This window comes from Platichthys flesus, chromosome 3 (assembly GCF_949316205.1).
Source record: "Platichthys flesus chromosome 3, fPlaFle2.1, whole genome shotgun sequence".
Lineage (NCBI taxonomy): Eukaryota > Metazoa > Chordata > Actinopteri > Pleuronectiformes > Pleuronectidae > Platichthys > Platichthys flesus.
In genome coordinates this window covers 21,228,049-21,255,489 of record NC_084947.1, presented here as the reverse complement: position 1 = coordinate 21,255,489, position 27,441 = coordinate 21,228,049, and the positions used below count along the sequence as shown (strand labels likewise).

Sequence of the window (27,441 nt, the reverse complement as noted above, 5' to 3'; positions counted from 1 at the left end):
TTTGAACAATTATGATTCCCATATTTGAGAAGCCAAAGCATGTCTGGCATTATTGTTTGATAAAAGGCCTAAATGATTGACTGATCAATAATTACAATAGCGTTAAGTACCTCCTCCAAGTAGGTTATGTTTTCACCCTTGGTTGGTTTGGCAGGGCTGAACAGAAACATGAACGGATTTCCAAGAAACTTGGAGGAGGGATGGGACACGTGCCAAGACAGAAATCATTAAATTGAAATTCAGACAAAGAGATGGATCCAGGATTTTCTAAATCATTTACTAGATAAGGTATTTTGGGAAATTTTCACTGATTCCCAGAAAATAATTCATTGATCTTGATGAAAAAAAAAATGTATTTACTCAGTGACATTCCAGTTATATTCGTGATCATATCGATTATTCAGTTTATAAATTTATCAATATTCAGGAAAAATGCATACTGATAAGTTATATAGCTTAACCACTTCAACGGTTGTTATTTGACATTTTTTAAAGTCGATAGAGGATCTCAGAGCATCTTTAAAAGATCTACAGAGGATGTGAATTAGAGAGAGGGTGGATGTGCAAGAGCAAGATCTTAGTGGACTATTTGTCTAAAGATAGATAGCACCCCAGTGTGCATTGAAGTGCTTTGGGTTAACGTTTCACATATCTGTAGGCCCCCGGGGAAACACACTGTCCAGTATAGAGCTACTGATGTAATCAATGCCTCTTCTATAGGAGGATCCTGCTGCTGAGCTGCTCCTGGGGTGCTGCTGGGTAATTAGGCTTACAGATGGAGACCCAGCAGCTGTCGAAGACTAGACTAGAGATGCCATTTTCCCCTTCTAATGGCTACATGCCAAAAGAGCTGCGTTTTTTATGAACTACAAGCCTTCTTTTTGCACAGCGGTCGAGTTTGTGATATCTTAAAGTGGACTTGCACTAGTCTAAGGATTTTTTGGGGAGTAGTGCGATGAAATACATGTCAAGGCTGATGACACACTTAGAGAACCAAGGTGGAGATGTTTGAAATAGCTCTCACAAAGAGCTTAGTTAGACAAACAGACACAAAAGCCTCCTCGGAATCACTCCTCACCACCATGTTCTCTCCCAGCGCAGACAAAAAAGGGACAATTGGGGGGTGCATCAGGTTCGCAAACATTCAGTATCCTTCCTTGCACCCCATTCATCATTCGTGATTAGAGAGAGAACATGACACAGAAAGGGGGGATAAAGTGGCCCAGACTGGGGGAGAAATTGGGAGAGAGAGGTTAGTTAATAAGGGGAGAGAGAGAAGAGGGCAGGGAGTTGTGTAAGGTAAACTAATGGAGACACGGTCTGGATCTTGACCTGTAGGGGGGGGGGGGGGGGGGCTGCCAAACACACCACTGTCTGCTCCTCTAAGCTTTAGCCACATACAAACACACACACACACACACACACACAAACACACTTGCACACACACACACACTTACACACGGATGCAAGAGAATCTGGGTCTGGCCCCCTCAGGCCTTAGTGGACAAGGAACATAAAAACAGCCTGCACATTTTCAGCATTTCGCTATGGCGTTCCAAGTGTGGCAAGTGAAGGATTGATTTGTTTGGAGTGTGAAGGCGCCGTGTCAGTTTGGGGAAATGTGTGAATGTGAGTACGTCTGTGAGGAGAGGGGAGAGCGTGGTGAAACAAAATTGGACTCCGAAACGAGCCAAATTGCTTGCGAGATGAAACAGACTACACCGGGAAAAAAGAAAACAACAAAACAACAACACAACACAAGGCCCCAGAAAAGTGTCAGGCAAGGCAGACTGGCACAAAAGCAACAAGAAAAAAGGGAAACAAAACAAAACAAACACCCATTTCTTTCTGCTCGACATATTTCAGACTGCAGATGACAAAAACAACGCAGAAAGAGTTAGGGGAATCAAAATCAAATCGCAAAGTGTCTGGCTATTTCATGAATCCATGTCGAAGCAAGGCTCCACACAACATCATCAAACCCTGTAAGTTCTCCTGAAAGCCTCCCCTCTCCCTTTAGCAGCCAGTGCTTAGATTATTGTGTGCTGCTAAAAAGTAAGTGCTGAGAGTGTCACACTTGAGAGCGTGTTTTAAGCACCATAAAGCATCAAGACCCAGATGGCTCATCCTCCCTGAAAACATGTCCACTCTGCCTAGGCCCCAACAGCACCTGCTACCAGGATTAGGTCCGTGCTACGCCTGCCCGGCCGGCACACTAATACGGTGTGCGGCAGCTGATAAGAAGCCCTGGGCACTTCAGCGCTTGCCCTGCACTTAACAGCTGATGAGTCAATACCTGTATCATAAGTGATAGCAGTGACTGTATATTGATCTTTCACAAAAAAAACAGGGAGCCATCATTTTGATGCAATTTGTCACTATTCAGCTCCAACACATGGGGTCTTTTTTATGGTCTGGTATATCAGTGATACATTTGTACTGAGATGGCTTGACCCAAAAATGTTACACTTTTGTATATTATTTATCATATTTAAAGATTTCACAAGCACTAAAACAATCAAATTTACCCTGTTGCAAGTATCAATACTAATACAGTCAATACATGTATTATAATCAAAATACCCCAATGTAGGTTAATGGTTTTTTAGAAAGACACCAGAGTAAAGAGGAGTGCTGCAATAAAAAGTGAATGTAGCCAATAGGACTATTATCAAGAGATCAGAAAAATATTTGAACAAACAACATCTGCAATACAATGTATCAGTCAGGTCCTGGACGATATTGCTGCTGGAGCTCTGTACACACTCCTCCGTGGGTCATGTGGCTTTGGAGCAGCCTCCCTCGCTCCTTCCCAAAGCAAACAGCAGTGAAATCCCAGTCCTGCTGCTCACCCCTCCGCACAGCAGCACAAAATTAACAACCAGGGAGGTTGGAGTCCATGCTCTGGTGAATGGGGTATTACAGTCAGTCAGAGGCCATTAGGGGCCCCACCACGCAGGGCCCAGAGCAGGGAATTCACCAGTAGCCAAAAACAACAGCAAAACAGATGACCGCTTGAATATTGGAAGAGACACAACTGTGTGTGTGCTTAAAAAAAACAACAAAAAAAAACACCCTAAAATGGCAAAATGCAGGCCCCTGTGTCTAAGCAAACTACTGCCTGTCCATTAACAAACACTGGGACGATTAATGGCGCTCACCCCTGGTGAAATTCAGGACAAAACACAAGCCGTTTCGCTGCAGTGCGTGTCAGGTTACTGCTTTCACCATGTGCTGAGTTCAGGGCTAATAGCTAGGCTCTATTGCAAACCTCTCCAAAACCCAGCCCTCTGTCAAACATACTGTACTAGTCCAAGCCTGCGGTAATGCTCCCAGACAGAGTGTCTCTGATAAGCCACTGATAGAAACATGGATGCTAATATGCTACCCCTGGAAAGATCTAGGCCTCAGAAATACTGAACAAACAGTTGAAGGCCACATATCTAGAAATACTTGGAAAATACTTTATGTAGTTGATTTGTCTGTTTGATTTGGGATCTTGGGATCTCCTGCATTCATCTCCCCACAATCCTCTCTGGCACATTCTTCTAATGCGTGGATTTCCTTGTCCATCAAGGAATCTTAGGCATTTTACATCTGCTCTGTTCCTGGCGATGGTTTTCCCATCTTTATAAGCCTGTGTGAATTGCTTCCCAAAATGTCCAACCCATTACAAGCATGTTTGCAGTATCCATCTAGGCTGACAACTGTCCCTTCGCCAGAGATTGTATTTTATCCAAGTGTACTGTTTGGCCAAAATCGGCTACCATCTGGCTTTGTCAATGAGCGTTACAGCCTCATCTGCAAACAACATCGGCTCTGCACCGCTCAACACAGATGAGCTTAAAATGCACATGGAGGGAAACTGGGATCTTCAAACAAACACAGGGCGGGGGGGGGGGGGGGGGAAATAACTCTTGCTGGCAGGATGACTGGAGCTGGGAATAAAGGATTAAACACAAGAAAACCTGCAAGTGATCAGAGGCGACACGCTTTACATTTCAGGCCTGACAGCAGACAGCAGATAAGACGCTGGTCATGTATTCTCACAAGTAAACAATGAAAATGCTTTCCACGCTGCAGCTGGCTGGGCCTTCGTTGGAGGAGGAGGAGGATTAAGATTAGACAGAAGATGTGATGAGAGCTGCTGCGGCTCTCTAGAGTTATCCTCTCTAAATTCTATTCTTTATCCCCTCTATAAGACAAAAATAAAGAAGTAAAGAAAAAATAAGAAGCCTACATCCATTTTTTCACCACTGACGCTGGAGTCAAGTTCTCACATCAGGGGGTGCAGCTCATCTGCCAAAAGGTCTTCCCCTCATCGGGAAGCTTCCTATTTCCTCACTCACTGGTGAAGAATGAGTTTCCTACACCCCCGCCTAAAACATTGGTTTGGAGTCAACTAGACCACAGTAACACTACGGCTGAGAGGGGCTAGGTTTGACACGCAGTGGGATTTCTGTGCTTACAATAGTCATTCATTGAATTATCTTTTCTCTGCATACCTTGCAGCTTAGCCAAAAAACCTTATCATATCAAACACTGCTTCAACCTTTTTATCTTGGCTACATTGATTCAAGTTTCAACACTGACGGATGCCTTCTCCCTGCAATGTGCATATGCAACTGAGAGCTGCACAAATAGAAATATGAGCTGAAGGTGCAAGTTTCACCTCTGAGCTAAAGTCACAGCAAAGATGCCAATGCTTTTTCTGTGGTATGGTGCACACTGCATCTGTTGGTGTGGGAGCTGAGGTGCAGTAGGTGAGGGTATCGTGTGCATTGAAAAGGCATCACTGAGCTGAAGTGACAGCACTGAAAGGACCCAATGGAGCACTGGTCTCTTTTGTGTATTGAGTTGCGTTTGGGCAACATTTTGGAAACAATATTCAGGTTAGGGTCCTGTACATTCAAGTCGGCTGAGCTATCTACTTGATAAATTGCACTGCACATGCCTGTAATCGGGGAAAACATTGTGCTTGGGTTTGGTTTGGGGCCAAAGAAAGAATGCCTGTCATTTGAGGGTCAGACTTGAATAGTTTTCTCAGGAGCTTGGCGGGTTCGTCCAGAAACTTGCAACTCAAGCTGCACTCTACTCCGCTTGAACTCTGTAATGATGCTGGTGTCAATGTGCTGTAGACAAATACTTCCACAACAAAATAACTACATTACACCCTGCCTCTGTCGGCTGCACCACCCCCCTTCCCTAACATGTTTGAGTTTTCTTTGTTGTTGTGAGCACATCTGACCATCCCAATGGATGAAACAATTCTGCAATTGTAAACTGAAGATTTATAGGGAAAGTTCGGCAGACAAAATGCTGGTCATGCGCCAGACATCTTCACCTAAAACTCCCTCATGGCCTATAGTGATTTTTGTAATTGCTCCCTCACCGAAGCTAAAGCTAAATCCATATTCAGTCAATGAACACTGAGCCGCACAATGGAGCCTAATCGCACAGCCTTCAGTGTGACTCCCATTTTCTGTCACAATAGATGATCACCACCCATGGGCTTGCTGACACAGATGGCAGCCGCTGATAAGAGTGACTGACAGGTGTCAAGCGTTCTGACGTGTAGTGGCAAACACAGACAGGGGGGAAAATCACATTGACTATCCAACAAAGTTTCTATTTCAAGATTAAAGCTCAACCGGCGGAAACTCAATACTCCTAAAGTTAATATTTCATGCACACTGGGCCCTCTGCACGGAACAGACACTTTTCTAATGGACATAATAGTGCTGTAAAGGGGCCACAGAGTGCACAAGGGGATAACATGACATACCAGCAATGACTTTACAAGCTAGCTAATTGCTGTGCATAGGAAATCAGTGCCGTCTTTGAAAACAGGCAGCTTGTAAGGGCTGGTTGGAAATCACTTCCTGAATCATTCAAATCCAAACAATTCCCTCGGTCAGCTTTTTAAGGTGCCAGCCCATAGAGGGGTTGTGGGTAATGTGGATTGGTCTCTTTGACTGTCTGCCACTCTACATAAATAGTACATGACGCTGTAATCGTAATTTAAAACGCTATAAATATTGAAGAAGAATTAAAATAATTTATGGAACACTGCAGTGTAACAGGATGTGTGTGTGTGTGTGTGTGTGTGTAGGAGTGTTTTGTCTTCTTTCAGTCCTCTCTCGCAGCATATCGTGAAACGATGGGCAGCAGCGGTGCAGGCTGGGAATTCTGTAATTGCTTTTTCTGTCCCTGAAGCAGGCCTTCCTGCTTTAAATCAGAAAAAGGCAATCTCTGTCAGTGATGGCTCAATTAATAATTAAACACATGTCTTATCTCCGCTGAGCTCCCCCTATTTATTTTCATCTCTTGGACAGGGATGGCTGCACAAACAGCATTAGCACTATCAATAAAGGGAGCATTAATATCAGCCCTTGCTCCAAAAACAAATCACCCAGCTGCCCCAAGTCTGTGAACAGTTATAACCCCAAGATTAATAAAGAAACAAGCCTTTCTTTGGTTTCCTCCAATTCCTCACAAGTATTTCCTCTTCCTGAACCCAGAGTGATAACTAAACCATCTGCCGCCCGTGTTCTGCTAAGAGTTTGTACCTTTTTAATATTTAAATCAAATTGGGAAAACAGATGTACAAGGGTTCATGCTCAGTAACAAGTTAGCTGGTGTGAGCAGGATGAAATCTTTTATGCATCCAAAACTAACCTCCAGCTCCCTTTTGTACACAGTGAGCCACAGTGAATATGAGAACCTCAAAAGAGCAGAGCTTTGACCATAAGTGCTGCGTCAATACACTAACACTGGTCTTCTTGATCAAGAAAGCATATCCTGCAACCTGCCTGGACTTTGTCAAATAAATCACTGTGGGAGCTGGAGGTGAGATTCACCAGGCTTAGATTCCACAGCAGTGATGGCTGATTCCAGCGCTCACTAATCTGGCTGTGTGAAGCCTCAGCAGGTCCTTTGTTTTCCCAGCAACATATCTGCCCTCCAGTCATACTATAGCCGGGCCAGCCAGCCAGCCGCACTCTCCATCAACCTCCACTCTATCCGATTCAACGGCGGTGAAAAGCTGATTAGTTGGTCAGGGGGTCAACCTCCATTCATTATTTAATGGGTGAGAGGCTGCAAACAGTCAGGCAGGCCGCCGAGGTTAGTGATACATTACACTGACCTGGCCAGAAGAGAGCTGCTTGGCCGAATACAAACATGCTTTCTCATCTACTTCACTATGCCTGAGCTGCCCTCAATCCCCCCTGCCCCTGACCTTGCCGCTCCCTCTCCAATCACCATCCATGCTCCCTTCTATGGCATTCAGAATCCAGCAGGTGAGACTGTGTGTGTTTCATTTTGCTGTAAGCCTGCACTGCAGGAGGAGGCATGCGGCTATGGCTACCCCAGGTAACGGAAGAGGAGGAGGTGGAGGAGGCCATAGCTCTTTTATTGACACATAGCAAACAGCAGTGGCGGAACAAAGGCCACTCAGCACCTATTGAGAGAGCGGGCCTGCAGACAGGGTGGTTGATTAGTGATTCGACACGGGGACCCTGGACTGTGTAGCACATAATGAGAGCTTAGGAAGCAAGCCATGAGCCGATGGGGGGAATGAGGTACGGTGGAAGCGGGATGGAATAGGGGAGAGGCGTGGTTCAACCATAAGGAATTGATTTCCCACAGTAGCGGAGATGGATACATAAGTAAAAGAGAACCCATAGAAGAAAAAACGCAAGGATATGGCCAGATCCTAAATCCTTAAGCTACAGCATTGGTAATGTGTTTATATATAAACAGTTAGAGGATAAGCCCTAAATCCACTGCCAAGCTAAATGGTTTATGCATCTTTTTTGTTTGTTTACTTCTATGTCAATTAAGCAAATTGGTCCAACATCCCTGACGAGCAAGGGATCTAAGTGAGTGGATTTTGCATTCATGTCCAAAAGCATCTATCTCCCCGAACACCACAGTAACCCTGTCTTCACCTTTCATGTGGCCTCAGAGAGATGTTAGCAGAGTTAGAAGTGCACAATGGGCGTTGTGTGCGCGTGTGTGTTTTTCTCCTCTTCGTCTGCACGCTCTCTCCTTCCTTTGTTCCACTGGTCTAATCCAGTATGTGTGGGCCGGTAAGTTTAATGGAAACAATTTATTAAGTCCGGCTTAAAATGCCATCTGCAGCTAAGCCTCCCAAAGCCGCTAAGCTCCTGGTTTCGCCCCGGAGCTTGCTGTGTTCACGCTTACTGTAATGCTCTGTTTAAAATGAGCACAACGGGTCAAAATTAATCAGGATTACAAGGGCACAAATCCACTTCAGAAATGGGTTTTCTAACAATCTTTCTCCTGCTATCCTAAGATGCCCCAGGTTGGCTTGTAGGCAAACCGCATGGGTTTACTCTCATCCCACGGCAGGTAGCATATAGCACAGAGCCGCAGAGCAGAGCACCAGGGTGCCTTGTTGTATATAAAGCATTTACCTATTGCTCTAAAACCCACATGTACAACATTCAACACAACCGCTGCAGATTCCAAAGTGCTCCTCTGAAATATTTCTAACCGCTGCCAGCTAAGTGATAGCTCCCTACCACATCCATAGACGCAGCATTGCGAAATGTCATAAGAAGGCCCACGAACCAAGTGTTTATCTGAGCCCCGTGGAGGTGCCCTGTACTTGCTCAGCAGCTACATTTAGCTCCTCATTCGCCTTCAAGCAAGTGACAACAGCAAACTCTGACCTACAATTCAATAAGACTAGCCCTGAGTGGAGCGCGAGTCTTCACAGCCGCTTTTACTTAAACATGCCATCCTCCAGGAAATCAATAATTGCAGGAGGCTTAAGACAGGAAATAAACAAAAACCAATAACTGTTAGATAATGCTCACCCTTTGCTGCACCTTCCTACCTTATAACCACCAACACAGGAAGACATTCAGCAGAACTTGTGCAAGCTTTTGGGAAACAACATCCAAAGACGATTGCACAGTGTGTGCCATGTTATTACAGATACTATTAGCTCGGGCTATTATCAGTGCTGTTAGCTTGCATCTATAACAGGTTGTCAACAGACCAATGCAGAGATGATGAAAAGTAAACATGAGAGAAAGACGGTAAGGGTGTCTGGGTTTTGCCCAAAACATGTTGTATGTGTATAATTACAGCACTCTGCCTTCACTGATTACCATGTTGGTCTTTCTTCTCCTCTATTAACCCTGAACCGTTTCATTAACATGACAGACTGCGGGCCCGTGTGCAATTTGGATGTAACCTCAACTGTTTGTACAAAAATAAGGTTCAGAGCTCCACGTTGAAAAGAAAGGGAGCGGTAAGAGAAAATAAAACAACACTGACGATCTGGACAAATGTGCAAGCCAAACATCATCACAGCATTGTATATTTATGTGTGCCATAATGTGTGTGTATGTGTGTGTGTATGTGTGTGTGTTTGTGCGCATATGTGTGTGCATCTGTCTGGATGTCTCCCAGCCAACAGCTCGACAGGCCTGGTGATCAGAGCAAAGCGGGCTTTTCATTGATCCCAAAGGACCGCGAGCGAGACCGGTAATGGGACACATACGCTGCATTCTAAACCAGAGGAAAACAGCCTGTGGGCTTCTCTGTATTACACACACACATTATGTACACACAGAAAAACCAGTCTAGGCCAAAAACAAACACTGTCCTGAATCCATTACAGCTCAAAACAACAACATTGGAATAGGAGATGGGAGCTGGATGTTGGCATCTCTGCAATTGTAGCGTGATAACTTCTTTCTTCACGTCCCCAAATCACTTCATCCAACTGCTGAGTTCTTTGCTGCTTTGCCCTTTCTAACCTCTTATTCTAATCTGGTACCCTTCTTCTACATTACCCAAACAGGATCTGCTTGATCTGTGTGATAATCACAAGAGACTGATGAGATTGTCTGGATGTAATTCCAAGGCCCTAATCCTCAGCCCTGTGTGCACATTAGCAAGATCCACAGAGGCCTTCGTTCACCAGCTGACATGCAAGGAGTGTTTGAGTGAATGTGTGTTAGAGACTCGGCTGTGCATGTGCCTGTGCTATCAGCTCTCCACGGCAGTGAATGTTTATATGCAGCCATGTTCTGTACGGGCATACGGGGGAAAATAAGTCAACACTCTGACAGCTGACAACAGCGGTAGTCCAGCAGCCCGGTGGAGAATAAATGGAGTCAGACACGGTCTACTTGTTTTCTAAACCATGCAAGTCTGGAAGTCATTGTCATTGTGAACGCTGGTTTCATGAGGCCGACTCTGGTCACAGGCCATCTACATCACACACCCGGCAGGCCTGGTTTCTCTCCTCGTTGTCAGCCATGCTTTTCCACTCAGCAGTCACAGCTACTGCACTCAAACAAGCAACGCCTTTCTATGTTAAGTTGGATTCTACAGCAGCTTTCACAGCGGATGTTCTGATCGAGAGGTGAATAAAATGGAGGTTAACAAAACCTCTTACCTGTGAAAAGGCAGGAGGTGGATTCACACTGATGCGAGAGCTATCATAGGCTACATTCACACTAGTACATCTTCCTTTGTTAGACTGATTTCAAACTAAAACCATCTCTGTCCACACAAGTGTTTTGGCTCCATATCACTCCTAATCTCCCTCTACACTAACATGCCTGGAAACCCACATCACATGACATCATACGTACACTGGGTATGTGCATGTCAGTGTAAAGAGCAATGCATGAGCTATTCATAGCTCGTCTCTGACGCATTTAAACAGTTGTATCATTGTAAAAAGCTGAATTTAACAGCTTGACAACTGTTAGTAAAGAAACAGGATCAGCAAAGCTTGTAATTGATTACCCATGTTGTGTTCTGCACTGGTAGCCAAGGTTAATGCCGGGTGTTTTCTCCTGGAAAGGGGTCATGTGATAGAAGTCTGACAAATCAGCTAAGGCTATTTTGTGACCGAAAAGACCCAATCAGCATTGTTTCCACACATATCAATAGTGTTGACGCCAGGCGTATCTGTGGTAGGCTTAAAACATTTTCAGACGAAATGTAGTAGTTTGGATGTAGCATTGAATTTTGAAAATAGAGCGGTGGTCCACCAATGTCATATTTACATATCCAATCTGTCCTGCAGAGACCCCTACCCCTCGAAAAAACACCTCCTCATACTGCCATATTTTACATTGTTCTGCACTTCCACCTCCTTCTCCCTCTGCTTGTGTTAATAGCCCTCCTTCTTGGTTCCTGCCCTGGGGGGACGTGGGCTGCATGCTGCTGTCTGTCACTAGTAGGCTGATAGCACCTCCCCTCCCCTCCCTCCCTGCATAAACAGCTTGACACCTTTCCCCCCTGTTCTAACCAAGGAGGCACAGCGCATTTAGACAATATTGCTGAATTTCTGCACCTGCAAGGTATCTATGACATGCGGATATACTAAGTCCTAGACGCACAAATGCACAAAAATCATGTAAAGTCATATTGCAAAGACCCCATAATCCACATTTGTGTATATGTGAATTCAGACACACAGAGTATGTGTTATCTGGGGGGCTGACAAAGCTCTTTCTCTCTCTTTCCTTTGGCATCCATTATGTTCCAGGCCTGCTGTCAGAGAGCTTGTATTGCCTGAGGGGAAGTTCCCATTTGTGGGAGCATGTGGCAGGGAGGCTCTAAATCCCCTCTAATGAACCAATATGTAGGAGGGCTAAGCCTCTGGCGGGGTCGTCCAAGAAACGCCACTCGGGCAGGTAGGCAAAAAATGTATGCATATGTAGTCACCAGACCTTGTTTATGTCTGCTGACATTTAAATCTGAATGGGAGCTGCAGGATTAGAGCTAAGGCACATTTGGTCTCATTCGCAAAAAAACCCAGTTGTTGTCATGTGTATAAATGAGGCAGAGGGAGAGAGAGTGAAGGGGGAGAAGAGAAAACAGGATGGCTGCTTACCTTTAGGTGTGGTGGGGGAAAAGAGCTTCTCTGATCCTACATCAGACACCTGGAAAACAAGAAGACAGGTCTTTAGTGGAAATGTCTTATGACGTGAACTTTAGATAATCCCATTAAAAATGTTGTAAATACAACGTAAGACTATTTATTTAAACTAACACAAGAACATGACATCTAATGAGACTACAACCTACAAGTCCAGCTCCCATATGCACATTATAGAGTCAATCAACAGCTTCCAATGAGCCAACAGGAGGAGCTCCCGCTGTACCTGACGGTCCCTGTCTGACTTTTTACTGGCGAAGTAACATTAGGTGGCACTGTTGTGCCACCTGAAAACCCTCATAAGAAATGCTGTCAAAGTCAGAGGAAGTCAGTGAGGTGGCTCTGCGGCGTTAGAGCAGAAAGGCTCCTGCATACGTGCTGCCACTCAGAAATCATATTAAGCTTTGCATGGAAATGTCGCATGAATAGAATATCTTAATATTCCAAAATAATAATTATTTTTCAGCAAATTGATAAAAAAAAAAATAATAATACATTAACAGCCTCTAATGGAAGTAAACAGATGATGCTTCAACAACACAAGCATTTCTTTGCTGAAAAACAACGATGTGGCTGAGTTGTTGGTGAGCAGAAGAAACCTGGTCGCCTACAGACAGAGGTTGAGTCAAATACATGAGGCAGAAAGACATCTGACTATGAAGTGATAGCGGAGAGTCTAGACTAAACACTGCATGGTATTCTCCTCCCTGCTTTAGATGGTATGTAGATTCTGGCAGGCACTGCTAAATCAAAACAAACCATACTTTTTTACAAAAATATACGTTTGGCCACACAGGACATTTATAAACACTATCCGACCCAAAAAACTGTAAAACCCACACAAAATCTAGCATTGTGTAAAAAACAGTAGCAAACGGTCAGTGTGCTTAGGATATAATATTAACAATAAAAATACCCCCCAGCTTGTAATATCAGCCCATGTAGGGCCTTTGTTTCTTTGTCTTAAAGCCTCAATTTTTCACTCCTCTCATTTGGGCTGCGCAGACGTGTAAAAAAGGATGCAAGAGCTGAACATATGTTCCACCCAAAGGGTCTGAGTGTCCTTAACTGCGGCGCTTGCATTTTATGCAGCACAAAGGGAGCATATGTAAAGAATGAACAGTGATTCAGTGTGAGTGAGAGACAGAGACAGAAAGAGAAAGCACGATTTTGTAAACACAGATGGCTGTCCTTGGCACCCCTGTTAGTTCTTCACAAGTGTTTTGAGGACGTCCTCTTCTTTCCAAGACCTCCCAATTTCTCCTTCACTGCCACTCTGTTACAGTCCTCCACAGTGTTTGTCTGTCTGCGCTTGATGTCTCGCTTCAGCTCTAATCACAACAGCCAAACAGGGAAAGTGACAACTCGACAATTTACTTTGTTCTCAGCCGGCAATGTAAAACACAGGTAGGAAAACCACACAAGGCAGATGGAACAAGGTGAAAGAACTAAATACAATAAATCTATATTATCCTAAATAAAACTCTAAAACATGACTGCAAATGAAAGTGAACGGAGAGTCAATGATGGTGAAGAATTAAGATGTAAACTGGATAAAACTCTGATGATACAAATTACATTATGAACTTCAGTTTTCTGCAGTGGCCTCGGCTTCTGCTTGAGCATATGTGGCCATGTTAGTTATTACATTTCTATATAGAAAGACTAGAGAACCAGTGCGTTTCAGGTAGTTCAATGCCAGACGCAAATGCGGGACACGGTCAATAACAACTCTTTAGTTTTTATCTCGGCAAGAGGCACATTCAGAGAAGGGCAAACACTCAGCTGAATTGAGATGCTTCCTGTTTCCTCTTACAGTGGATGAGGTGAAAGACTATTGAGGAAACAGAGTGTTGTGCATTGCCCTCACTCAGTCTCCCAGAACCAGGGCGCCAGGCTACAACACAGGCTCTTTGTTAGCTCTGGACGACATTAAACGCTCCAGTACCAAGCCTCAGCGTAGCGGCAGCACAACCTCAGCCTTGAATCCCGGCCCTGGAGGCCCTGGAAGAAAAATATGGGCTCAGAATGAAATGAAGCTTGTCAAATGGACACGGGAGCTGGCTCAGGGACTCGCTCAGTGTGGCACGGGGGTCACAAAAGCAAAAGAGACAGGTTAGGTCGTGCCATAACTCACTTTAACAGTTAAAACAACTGTTATGACCAGAGTGGTTATCCAGAGAGCAGCGCAGACATAACATGTTACTGAGAAAGAGAACAGAAAATGCTGAGTTTACCATGTGTTGACCTAGATCTCTTTATTCCTTTCCTGGCCATTTTGAGTGTGCAGCGATCTGTTTTATATTCCGAACGTACCCCAAGGAACATCAGCAACCAATATTTAGCTTTTAATGCCTTGTTTTGCACCTGCCAAGTCTGCATGAGTCAGTCACATAATCCACAATTACAAGGCCGGCTTACAAAAGCACTTCTTAAAAAGGCATGTCAAAGCAGAGCCCTGATTTGGCTTGCTGTTGTTTTTGTAGAACTTTCTGGGTTTTGCTGGTCAAGTTGACATTTTTTCACGGGGCTGTGCTGCTGGCAGTCTGAGCTGCCTGCGGTTGTGGTGTGCAGAGGTCATGTATAACAAATTCTTCACACTCTCTTTGTTGAGGCAACCCTGGGTGCCACTAAAAACAGACCGGGAAAGACGAGAAAGAGGGGAAATATGTATAAAGAGAAAGAAACAGACAATGAAAAAAAGAGGAGCAAAGGCCAGGTTTTCCAAAGGAAACAGGGAAATTTAACCATTTAAAAAAAATAATGGGGGAAATTCAAGCCACATTGCCTGGGAGCCAACAGCCCTTGGAGCAGGCCGCAGGAAGCCTGACCTTTGTGGGGGCCGTCTGCTATTTGAGCCTGGGGCTTCAGGAGCCTGGCCTCATCTCTGGAGGGCCGTCAGCAGGCCTCAGCTTTCCTTCCCTATTCTATTCATTAGCCATGCTTTATGATTCAGCTTCCTCTGAGCCACACAAGAGCTCCCTGAGGAAAGAAACTGCTGGAGAGAGGGAGAAAAAAGGGAGTGAAGCTGAGGGAGGGGGGAAAAAAGCAAGAAGGAGGTCATAGGCCCCAGCCGGGACCCGGCTCTCAGCAGCTGTGAAATCCTCCCGTTTCCTCGGCAGTCGTAAAAGGAACGAGGGGGAGAAAGAAAAGTAAGGCGGCCAGGGAGGGAGCTGGGCCAGTAAACCCACCATCTGAGTGCTAACTCCCTAAAGAGCCACATGCAGAATCATAATTCCCAGATTTAGGGAATGCCAAATTACAAATTACACTGCTGTTTGTTTTAAAAAGTCCCCAACTTCCCTGAACACCAATGACTTATTGGCTGCATAAATCTCCAGATAATAGCAGAGCCGCAAAGGAAGAGAAACCCTCGCGAGCAATAAGTGAGACATTTACTGCGAGGCGAAAAGCATTTGCTGTCACAGCAGAGAAGCACGGGGAAAAAAATAATATTAACAAATTTTCCATGTCCACATCACTTTTACTTAACAACACACCAAGCTAATTAATTTAGAAAATCTGAGACAAGCCTAATTGCATTTTTTTAGTGTTAAAAAGCTTCCACGCTTAATTTTTTGCACAATGGGCCGACGGAGCGATGCAGGCAGCGAGGGAGGGCGGCATAATAAACTGGATGACCTTCGGGCATACATTTATGAAAGGCATTGATCAGTTAAGGCTGTGATTTCAACGAGACAGGAAAGTCAGCAATTACCCAGATTCAGTTAACCTCATTAAGTTAAGACTGCTGAGAGACCAATTTCTCTCCCCACAATCCCCCACCCACCAATCCCCTTGCTCTTTATCAAACGATCCGAGCGCTGCCCATCTACCTTTGATTACCTCCTATTGAGCGTCCTGCATCACTTGGAGCTGAGCAGACAATCTACAAACAGCAGGAAATCACCAAGCAATAGATTAGATATACGCAAACTAACCAAAACCAAATTTGGTAACACAATCCCATCCCGGTGTAGCAAATCAGGTAAAGCCCTTCCTCTCCCTGATGGAAATACAATTTAGACAGACTGGCAGTGGTATCGCAACAGCTGTAGTATGGAAAGAAGGGAAACCGAAATCGGCTATACTTAAAATTTACTTGTGAATCATTTGGCACATTCCATACGCTTGACAGACTGAATTTTAACAACATAACACAAACTAAACAAATGGGAGACAGCTTCGTACACATTGGTTTCACTTAAAAAAGGAGAACAACGGAGAACAGAAAAAACACTGAATAAATAAAAAATAAAAAAAAACATTAAAAAACAATCCATCACGACAGATAAAAATTAGCTTGGCAACCCTGAAGAAGTATGTTGTCCTGCAGTACAAAGGGACACAGTATGTTACTGTGCATGCTTCCTTGACAGCCAAACAAGTGGCTCGAATGTCTCGGTGTAGGCGAGGACACTTGGAGGTCCTGTGCAAGAAGACATGGCCACTCTGTGCTGTACTGATGTGACATGATAACACTACAGTGAGGCTTTGTCAGGGAGCATGAAAGACAGAGATAAAGAGACAAATATGAGAAGGAGAAAGAGAAGAAGGGACACGGGCAGGAGGGCATGTGTCCTGGCACGGACGATCAGGCTCTCAATTACCCTGGCTGAACCCTGGCCGTGGATCCACGCCTCCCACACACACACACACACACACATACACACACACACACACACACACACGCACACGCACACACACACACACACATACACATACACACACACACACACACACACACACACACACACACACATACACACAGTTAATCTGCTTCCCTACTTGGGTGTTTTATCACTGTCAACTTCCTGATTCACTGTCCTTGCTTCCAACTTTAGCATTTAGTTCTGTTCTACATCTGCATACTACCGATATATTTTTTCTCTCCAGGCAGGTGAAGATGATGTGGATTGTTTCACTAAATAATTATTGACACATTGTCTTAAGGAAATCCTCAAATGATTTTAATGTGATTAACTGATTTTACATTATTGGTTATGGTTGTTATGGAATGTTTTTTACGATCTTGAACAGGACATACAGAAGGTTATCATATGGTGGGTAAAAACAAATCTTGCAAACTCTATAGCAAGGTCCTGATTTTCTCCACTCATGTGGGAGTAGCTTGGTGCTTCAATAAACACAGCATCAGCAGCCACTCAGGGCGCTCAACCGACGTCCCCCTCTCACCCCAGAAGTCCGCTAATGCTACTTTAGCAATAAACGCTGCATTAGCCCTGCACAGTGGGCCTACAGCTCCCAGGCTGCAACGGGAGACACAAAATTAATTATCTCCCCGCATTTGTCCTCGCGTTGTTCCAGAAACTTAATGACCTCCCGAGCGGTCGTTTATTATAAGCCGCAGCAGTGCCATGCATTCCCAAGGTGGGGAACAGCCACCATCTACTTTACCTCCAATTCCCACCCACCACTGCTGCTGCTGCCACCGCCTGCTTGTCAGAACAGGTGTGGGCCAGCAAGACTGCGAAGCCCCCAGCGAGCATGATGGGATATACAGCATGAACGGAAAAGAGAAAAGAGAGTAGCAACCTCCCACGCAACTGTCAACCGACAGATACTCGGCTCGACTGGAGCATCATTAAGATGATAATGAATTCCATAGTGACCGTGTAGAATAGAGTGGTCTCCCCTTGCACACACACACAACACACACGAACCTCTTTATGTTTAGCCCTGAGATCCTTTTTTTACAGCCACGAATAATGCATGTGTGTGTGTATGACAGTGGGCCAGGGATGACGACTCCTGCTCCCTCTCCCCCTAGCAACAGACGCAGGGAAATGAATGCCAAGAGAGGAGCAGGGGGGCTTGAGCTTTGTGTAAAATATTACCCTTCGTCTCGCTTACCGCACCCCACACCACCTCTCCTACCTCCCCTCCCTGTGCTGCTGTGCAGCAGTTGCTAGCCCTTATCATGGCCGCCTGTCAGTTTAGTATACAAATTAGCAGTCTATCAGGGGAATGCAGGAGCCTGTTTCATCAGTAGGGAGAAGGGCAGAGGCACGCATTGCATTAAAGCCTCCTGCCGCCGCCGACAGAGAGGGTCACAAATCAACGCCGCAGCGGGCCCACAGCCAGCACTAACCAGATAAGGAGAAATGAAGGAAAAAGGACAAGGCATATTTCACCAGAGAGGATCCAGACCTGCTCCGACTCCCTGCAAGGACCCAGGATAAAGGATAGGCTGGGCGGATGGAGGGGGGTTATAAGGAGGGAGGAGGTCACAAATCACAATTTCCACCCCACAGATTACAAGGTAACCGAACGAACATGAAAACTAGTATCTAATAAAAAAAAAGGAAAGAAATCCCATCTGTAAAATGTCCGGGACAGAGTCAGAGTAAGTGCTTTCGGTTGATTATCAAGTAGGAATTGCAGGAAATTAGAGCTAGCACATTCTCGTGAAGTGAACCTGTGCATGTTAATACCAGCGGAGACAAAACGGCTGCGAAGGGTTCTCATTAAGTGGCATAATGCAATGAGGCACAGTCTAAATTGCAGCAATAAAAGCCGACAGACAAATCATCTCGACCATCGCAATCCATTTAACTCAATTAATGCAACACCAGATCTGAGCTCAGTGGTTTAAAAGCATGCACGGCTCTCCTCCCTCGTCAGGCTTAGGGGGATTGGAGTAGTGGGGGTGGGGGACTGCACCTGAGAAAGGTTAGTGGTATCTCTTTTAGGATGAGTATCTCTTAGAGGTCAGTGTGGCACAGCCGTTGCACTTTGATTAAGCCCAGCTTAAGACCAGGGAAATGGAGAAAGAGGGAGGAAGACAAGCGAGATAAAGGCAATGGGAGACAGGAAAACAAAAGCAGGAGATAGCAGTAGCTCTGCGCGGCTCAGCTCGGCACAGCTGAGTGTGGAACGGGGTGTGGCCTCCTTCTCCTTTTTAATGTCAAAATGTGTGCCAGCAGCGATAACGGCCGCAGGTAATCTCCCGCTGGAATCAGGGGGGCTGTTCGTCATTACACTGTGGCCCTGATATAGATCAGAGCACTGGTGGCTTCTCCTGGCTCTCCAGGCTTCTTGGCAGCCGAGATAGCAGATAGCCCGTTAAGACACGGCTCACCGCTCCCCGATTGGCTGGTCAACGGCCACAACCAAATCCTGGCTCCCTCAGGGCCGCTATGAGGAGGTGTGATAGCGGAGGACAGGTCAGGGAAACTCACTGTCCCCATATCCATTTGTTGTAAAGCCTTTACCCCATTGTCAGTGTGGGTGGTGGAAAGTTAAAAAAAAGCCTTTCTGGATGTTATTGTCTGAGAGGCAGGATAACAGACAGGCGGATTATTTCAAAAAACAGCTTTCTCCAGAGCTCTCACAATGCGGCACTGGTGTTGCTGTGGAGAGGATCCTGGAGGAGATAATAATAATATTCCTAGTCAGAGCCTTTGCTGCAGTCGAGCAGCCTTCTAACAGATAGATACACACAATTCTGACTGGCCCGCCATGACATAATCGCCCTGCAGAGAGCTGCAGGCAAGCTTGGTAGGCAAACCACCTCTCACTGCAGCTTGTTAAGAGAAAGGTGGCTTTAAGCACCGCTCAATAGAAACTCCTATTGAACTTGTTTTTTTTATTTTTTTCATCTCCATCTGAACAATGTCTAGGTGAGTCATAGCCCACCTCGGGCTACACAAGTTATAGTCTCCTTTCTTCCTCTCTCTTAAGATTGCACTGCGCTTTTGACTTGGACGAATTTGCTAAGAGGGGAAAAAAACAAAACTCGGCTGGATCTTAAATAATGCAGCAATAAAAAAAAAAAAAATGGTGACCCTTTCCCTTGCCTCAACCCACACACGCTGAGTTTCTTCTGCAGAGAAAGACAGCAGACAAAGAGAAGAAAAGGCAGAGCTGGCACTACATGGAAATGTGTGGTAGGCAACAGGGTTTTTTTTCCTCTGGGCACGGACACCTCTAATGAGAGGAAAAAATGCACGGCGAAAGGCAGAGCTCACCCGTGCAATGTCTGTGATTTTGAGTAATATGAATCACCTACCCTCTAACACAAATAAATATTGTTCTTATACCAGTGGGAGTTTAAGGTTGATTTTGGGTTAGGACAACTATGGGGGATCCAGGCTCCACAAACCAGCCTCCGCACCAGTCATCCCACAGCTTCCTAAACCCTACACCGTTCACACACTAGATGCCCGTGACCCCTGACCTTTAAGCACGGCTCTCTGCTGAGCTCGCCACTTATCAGTGTGATAGGGCGTGTGAAGTTGTTGATGCTGGTCCAGTAACAGCATCTCTCCCAAACGACAACAGGAGCAGAAATGAGGCAAAGGGAATTCAGGAATTCATCTGTGCATCCTGCTTGTGTCAGCTGCACCCATGAAAGTCAACCGGGCTCTCAGGGTCAATGGAGCCACTTGTCGTGCGGAGGAATGAAAGGGGGATTTAGGGAGGACAGGAGGTTGCAAGTGGAGGAGTGGAAACTGGAAATGGGGCTGAGAAGACAGGCACTTTCTGCCACATGACCCATTGGTCTTGCACCGACATGCCCTTGTCACTTTCAGGCACACTATCCACCCTGCTAGCACAAACGAACATGGTATGCGCTATATAAAGGAGTCTCAGACCCCCAAAGCCCCCAGGTCATGCTGGAAAGGGATGTGGCACGTTAAGTGGAATTTACTTTTGATGCAGACATCAGGCCTCAAGTTTCTGGCAGCTGTAACCCTAGCTCTTCCCCAGGGCCCCACTGCAGGGTTGGACAGGACATCCAATGCCCAGGCAGTCACCTTTAGAAATACCTTCAGTGCTCAGCTGCCGTTATAAAGGGAGACGACTGGTGGTGGTGGATGTCCGGGGTCACTGTTTCTAAGGAACTGTGGACAATTTTATTAATTTGAATACCAAAGAGAGGGAGGAGAGGTTGCTATTGGAAGAAAAGAGAACATGTGTATTTTTCTAGTATTTACTTACTTCACATATTAGTAGGTTGAGTGTTTTGTGTTCTGAGGTTACAAAAATAATTAAATATAGGACACGGACTCTAGGAGGCCACAGCACGCCCACTGCTTTAGCAAAGGATCGTTTGGACTTTGATTTTCATTGAAACCTTTGTTTCACCTCATAAATCCTTTTGACTCAGGCATGTCATGTCTCTTTATTACGGAAAAGTGTCGCTCTAAACTGAGCTATGAGCCCTTGCCCCCCCCTTACATCTCTTTCATGACATGGCATACGGCTTGAGCTCTACTGTCAGTGGCAGTCCAGATGTGTGACTTAATGCGGGGTGGGTAGGAGTGTATAAATAACCATGATGACATATCAGCGAGACATGCCGCGAGCTTTGCTCTGTAAGGGAGGAGCTAACCGCGTACCTCTAGGGAAATCCAGCTAAAGCTAGTTGAACGCCAACACGACAACTGCAGGGGCCTTGTGAGAGAGCTTATGGCTTTAGACTTCACACTTACTGTGTAACTTCATTCTAGCAAATCCCGCTGTGACCTGACCTTGACAACGGCCATATTGCTGGCAGTTTTCCATTACAGTGATCATTGCTTACTGTATCTGCGTGGGAAAGAGTAATGAATTGCATAGACTGATGATATCTGTGGCTTATATTGCCACGCACAGTGGTTATAGCCTGTTAATAAGCTACTTGAATGGGGAACAGTTTTATTAACCTTAACATGAGTCTGGATCTACATTTTCAGTATTTAGCAACATCCTAGTGTGTTATAATTGCCCATTTTTTGAGCTTTGTTTCCTCTCATGAGCCCCCGTGAACTCTGTGTAAACCCACTGGCTGTTATCTCTGATAACAATAACAGCACCTGTGGAGGAATTTGATCTGGCATCCATCCGAAGGAAAAAGCCTGGATGGCAGAGAAAGCAGGATGTAGATACATTTGATGTGTTTGCATTGCTACAGCAGATTTATGAGCAATCAGAGAGAACTATTAAAAGTTGTCGGCCATGCCAAGTGTATGCAGAGCATCATTTGCTCTGGATTAAAATATAATGAAGCAAGTGAATGCTACTTTGTCTTACATGCAACTCCTTAAATTATTCAAGTGGAAAGAAAAAACAACAGACAAGGAATGTTCCCTGGAGCACTGATACCCTTTTCTGGGCTTGTTCATGATGGCAACAATGAATATGTTAGCGCTTGTTAAAAGCTATGTTATCCTTGGGAGTCTCGGAGCATATGAGTGGACTAAATGAGCAAAAATAACGCTGAGTCACATGCAGAGGCTAGTCTTCCTCATCTCAGATACGGGTTCAGTGATAGTATTGGAGTAGGTGTACATAATGCATTAGATGTATGGTTTGCGATGCATGGGAAGAGGCAAGGTTAAACAGCTCATTACTGCACCACCACATTGACTTAACAAGTCGGTTTCCTGTCAATAAAACAAACCTTACAGTCACACCCCTCAGCCAACCCTTACATGTTGAGAAGCGGTCTGTCAATGCTTTCCTGATAACTGGTTTAATTAGCAGTGTCATATAAAAACCTGGGCTTGTTTTCCGAGGGTAATTCTATGGAAACCTCTATTTCCTTGAACTTCATTTCAACATCCTCACGTCCAGAAACACTCAGCCTGGCTCAGGTGGCTCCTGTCTGTATTTGAATAAGAGATATGCAAACAGATGAAGTCAAAGCAGAAGCTTGTGTGCTCAAGCAGCCTTTTCTCACATTTGAGAGAGTCCTTGGATTAGTTAGCCGAGGCTCCAGGGCCTTTATACTGCATGCTATTCATTCAGCAGAGAAAGAAAAAAAGAGTGTTTGCATTTCACGTCTGTCAGTGGCAAAAATGTGTGTGGTTGTACTGTAGAGGCCAATGTCAGCAGTCCAAAATGAAAAAAAGGTGAACTGTATAGCCAGCTGAAACCAGATTGTCCATCATGCAGGATCTAGAGGAGAAGCCCTTGGAGTATCTTTCCCTTACACTTATTCTGTCAGTTTAATTAAGGATTTGACTGCTGTAAATGCTTTTTAGACATACGTTATAAGAGACCTTTACCTATGACCTCTCTCTGAATACTGAGGACATCACCCACATCCATGACGCCAGTGTGGGGAGGCACAAACTTCTGGTTGAGTGCCCTTTAACCCACAACAGATCAATACCCTCTGTGTAATTAGAGTAGGTAAAAGAGATGTGCTCACATGCTCAATCACCTTACATCCCCTGCTTCCCATCACAGAAATACACATGCAGATATGCACACAGACCAAAAACAGGCAGGGACCTTGTAGTTCACCTCCTTACTATCCAGACAGATTCTACAGTCGTTTGTTTGCTAGCATAGCATGGCTTCCAGCGCACTGGGTCACAGCAGGGGAATGCAGGGGGCATGTGTGGGCCAATGTAGTGGTGACGGCCCGGTGGAAACGGCTCTTCTGTCTCCCTCCTCCTCATGTTTGGAGAGACTTCAATCTGCTTCCCTGACAGTTACACTTGTTCTGTCAGCTCAGCCCCCACCCTGTCACTAACAGGTGGCCTGTCCCTCACAGCAAAGTAATTTGCCTCGCACAGCAGTAGTCGTGGGTAGCCCCAGCCAAGCTGCATTCAGGTTTCCAGAATTACAGCTCAGGCCAAAGAGAAAGGCAGCGGCAGAATGCAGAGGAAAGGGCCGGGGGGAGGGAAGGAAGAAAAAGCTCCTCCGATCAAATAAATGCCACTGTAAGCACAAGTGACAAGTCTTGTTTGGGGTTGTCTCTGCTCAGGGCTTGAAAGGCCAGCACTGCCTCCTCTCTTCAGATATGTCTGCAAGCAACGTGGGTGGGTTAGGGAGGGAGAAATGTCAGATTGGTGCCATAGCCAAGAGTGAGAGCAGCCCAATTATATTTCCTATCCCTCAAGAGCCGGTCAGCCCCCTCTGGTAGAACGAAGCTTCTGCCATCTCTTCCCTCCTCACCTCTCAAGACACTGCAGATAGATAAATAAATGACAGCCCCGCTGGGGCTTGGCCCAGCCTCCCAGAATACATTGCAGAGGATGGCTGGCTGCCTGTCCGTTTGCCTTCACCTGGCATTAGTGCAGATAGACATTTTTCACATTATTATTGTTGCATCGTCTCCGTTGCCCTGTTCACTCACTGAGTTGTGGTTGATGATGGCGGCAGAGGACCTGAGCAGACTGGAAGGAAATGTCTCTTGTCAAAGTCAGCATAGCCTAGCTTAGCAGAAATTTAACAAGTTCCCTGGGCTCTTTCCATTCACTCTCTGACGGAGCACGGAGCCAGGACATGGCCTGCTGACAGCCCTGGGCATGTCACTGTCACAGACCCTTGATAGGCTAGAGAGAGGAGAGGAGAGGCAACAGGGCTCAACCCCCACAACACTCGCATTTAACTATAAACTATACAGCTCCCTATTGCTGCTTTGCCTCCAGCCATAAAAGCCCTGCTATTTGGATATCGGACTTTATCCAATATAGCGCAAAAACAAACTAGCCTTAATCACACACAGACAAGTTGCCTTCCTTAGTTCAATGACTATGTCTGGGCTGTCACAGTAAATTGCTTACAACTTGACGCTGAGCCAAATATCCCAGGATGTTTGTGTTTTTACAGTAATAATCAGGTAGAAGCCGACAGTGAAATACTGGAGCTTAAACTGCGTGTGTACGAGCATTTTTCCCCCCACACTCTCACCACTCCCCGATGGTTAAACCCAAAACCAGATGTTGTGGATCAGTGGGGATAAAAAACAAGGCGAATAAAAGCGGAGGATGGAATGGTATGCATTAACTATAATCAAAAAGAAACAAAAAGGAGAGCAGGATGCTTTAATTACTTCTCACATGTAATTTGGTTTTGTGGGGGCAAGCCATGCGCTGCCAAGAAAAGAAAGATGAAAAGCGACTTAAATTACATGGGGAGAAAGTGCAGAGGCTTTTTACACACGGCCCATCTATTCTCCACAGCTGTAGACAAGGCTGATGACGAGCCCCAAAACCTTGCTGTAAATTGTCCATGGGTATAGGACTCAGATGGAGCCGCACTGGATTTAAATTGTTCAGCATGGCCGTGACTTTAAGAGAGGTGCTGAAATATACTGACTGACAAAAAAGAGTGGAAACTGTTTCCATTTAAAAAAAGAAATGCTGCACGAGCCTGTGATCAGCCAAATTAAAATCATAGATTTCTATTGTTTTGCTTTACTTATAATCATCTAAAAATCCCCTCGAACAATGTCGTTTTAATAATTTCTCGTGCCAATCTGCCAAGTAGCTGAGGAAATGCGTTATGCTTGGCCACCGGAGAGAGCTTGGATGAGGCCTGAGTGAGGTGCTCCATGAATCTACTTCATAGCCGTCCTCTGTTTGCAGAGTCTCTCTTGACTCGCTGGTGTTGCCACAGTGCTAAATTGCACAGCTGTTCCACAATCTGTGGCGGTGTTAATTACCCAAATGTGAGCGGCAGCTCGTCAGTTCCTCACTAACGAAGGAGCCTGGTTTCCAGCGAGGGTGCCGTATGTTTGGTATGTAGGCCCATTTCCACCCAGCGCTCCCCAGGCTGCGCGCGGACCACCCGACAAATCCGCATCCCGGAGAAGATGCATCTAATTAAAGCTCAGGACTCAAATCTGCTTACTAAGGTGGGGGGGGGGAAACACACGGGCTGGATTAAAAGACGGGGAGTGGGGTGGAGTGGGACGGCGGGCTTTAATAGACAGCAAGTGAAAGGGCTTAGGAGGAAATATGAGAACTCTCAATAGTAAGATCCCCGGCATGGCTGGAAGGAAACGCTGTGTAAATGTGAGCCGATCAGTCAGCGTTTGTCAGTCTGATCCCTTAGCACTCCCAAAGCCTCCAGGCAGAGACAGACAAGCAGGTTGTTTTCTAGAAAAGTGGCTTCTCAACTCCTCTGGTTGGCCCCCCTTCCAAGGACTTGTACATCAATTCTCAACTACTACAACACAGAGTGACAGAACTCAATAGCCTCTTCTGAAAGCCAGAAACTCTTAGTGATCCAACAGAGATGGAATACAAATAATGATGTACAACTTTGGTGATGTGTTACAGCAGCTGCATATCACAAATGTGCCTTTCCTTCCTCTCACTCTCTCGCATGATGGCAGTACATGACAATGAAGCCCTCTCCAGTCAGACACTGTAAACTGTTAATGCACTGCATTACTCAGTACATCACCCCACTCCTTGCATGAGATGTTCAAAACAAAGGTGTTAAGAACTCCCCTCATGAATCATACTTGCTGGCTAAAAGCCTAGCTGCAGTGTCCCACCCACCTCCAGTTATACATGAACACCACCGCCTGAAGTAGCACTAGGAGACTACATAATGAATGCATGAAGCTAGGTGTCACGGGGGCTCGCATGGTGCACAAAACGATGGGGCAATTAGGCCCACACGACACCTCGGGATGGCGTGATGAAGGACCCCTGGGCTTGTCTCCTCCGCCTCTGTTCCTCTATCATTAAGGATTGAGCAGCCACATCTGGCTAATGGCACGCCTGGGGTTCCTGCTCAAACACTGTGCCACGCCGTGCACATTTAATTATGCCTCATAAAGGTAACAAAAGACATGGCTTGCTCACGGGGAAGCACTGTTTGGAAATCGGTACGGGAGACGGAAAGAGAGGACGATGAGGGGGAAGACGAAGACCTGGCCAGCTGCCAGAATTACAGGTTGACCCAGGTCGGCAGCTTCAAAAGAGGGGGAATTCACTCGAGTGTCTCCACCTCTCCTTGAGATGGGTCCCAATGAGCAGGCTGAGAGGAGGAGATGCTCGGTGGCTGAGAATCAAAGGGCCTCTAGTTTGTCTCCCCGTCTTCTATTAGATCAGCGACTGCACTGGTGCTGCTGTCAATGGCTAATTGTAGAAAGACCGAGAGGATTAAAGGGAGCGCTTCTTTGAAATATGCATTGGTTTCAGCAGCTGTTTGAGCTGAAGAGGGACTTCTTTGTAAGGTGGGACGGCGAGAACAACAAAAACAACATCACAGGAGAATGTGTGTAACAGCGCAGTGGCCTAGTGATGTGACCAACATGACTCTCCTGCCTCTTAGGCACCGTGGTGTTCAGCGGCCCCTTGCAAACAGCTCACCAAATTCACCCGAGAGCATGAAACACATATTACCCCCTGACTGAGTGACTGGGTGACCTATGACTTCAGTAGCACCTGGAGGTATTCAAAAGACCATGGATGGCTGCTTTGTGCGGCACACAGTTGACATTTTGAGCCGAGAGAAAATAGTTTTAAAAAGGGAGAAAAAAACATGAGCTGGGACACAAACCCCAGGTCGCTCTAAAAGCAAATATCTACATTTAGGAAACGATATCAGATAGGAGGAAATGAGGGACAAAGAGCTGCGGCTCATTGTCAGGGCACTCCAATGTCTGGCAGGTTGAGAACTGGCTAACGCCACAGGAAAGGTCACTGGTCACTTCCATTTGGACCTGCACATAAATCCCCCGCTGTCCAGTGCAGTTAATAACACAGCTGGCTCTGAAGAAGCTGCCATGCAATAAAACAGGGAGA

At 45.7% G+C, this 27,441-nt stretch overlaps 1 protein-coding gene across 5 annotated transcripts in view; it reads right to left on the bottom strand.

Moving 5' to 3' along the window:
* fbrsl1 (fibrosin-like 1) overlaps positions 1–27,441 on the bottom strand; it is a 288,976-nt gene that overhangs the window by 22,535 nt on the left and 239,000 nt on the right. For all 5 annotated transcript variants that reach the window (XM_062384522.1, XM_062384540.1, XM_062384529.1 and 2 more), the window contains one exon: positions 11,894–11,942. In XM_062384522.1, the coding sequence (XP_062240506.1) occupies positions 11,894–11,942 (49 nt within the window). The remainder of the gene's footprint in view (positions 1–11,893; positions 11,943–27,441) is intronic.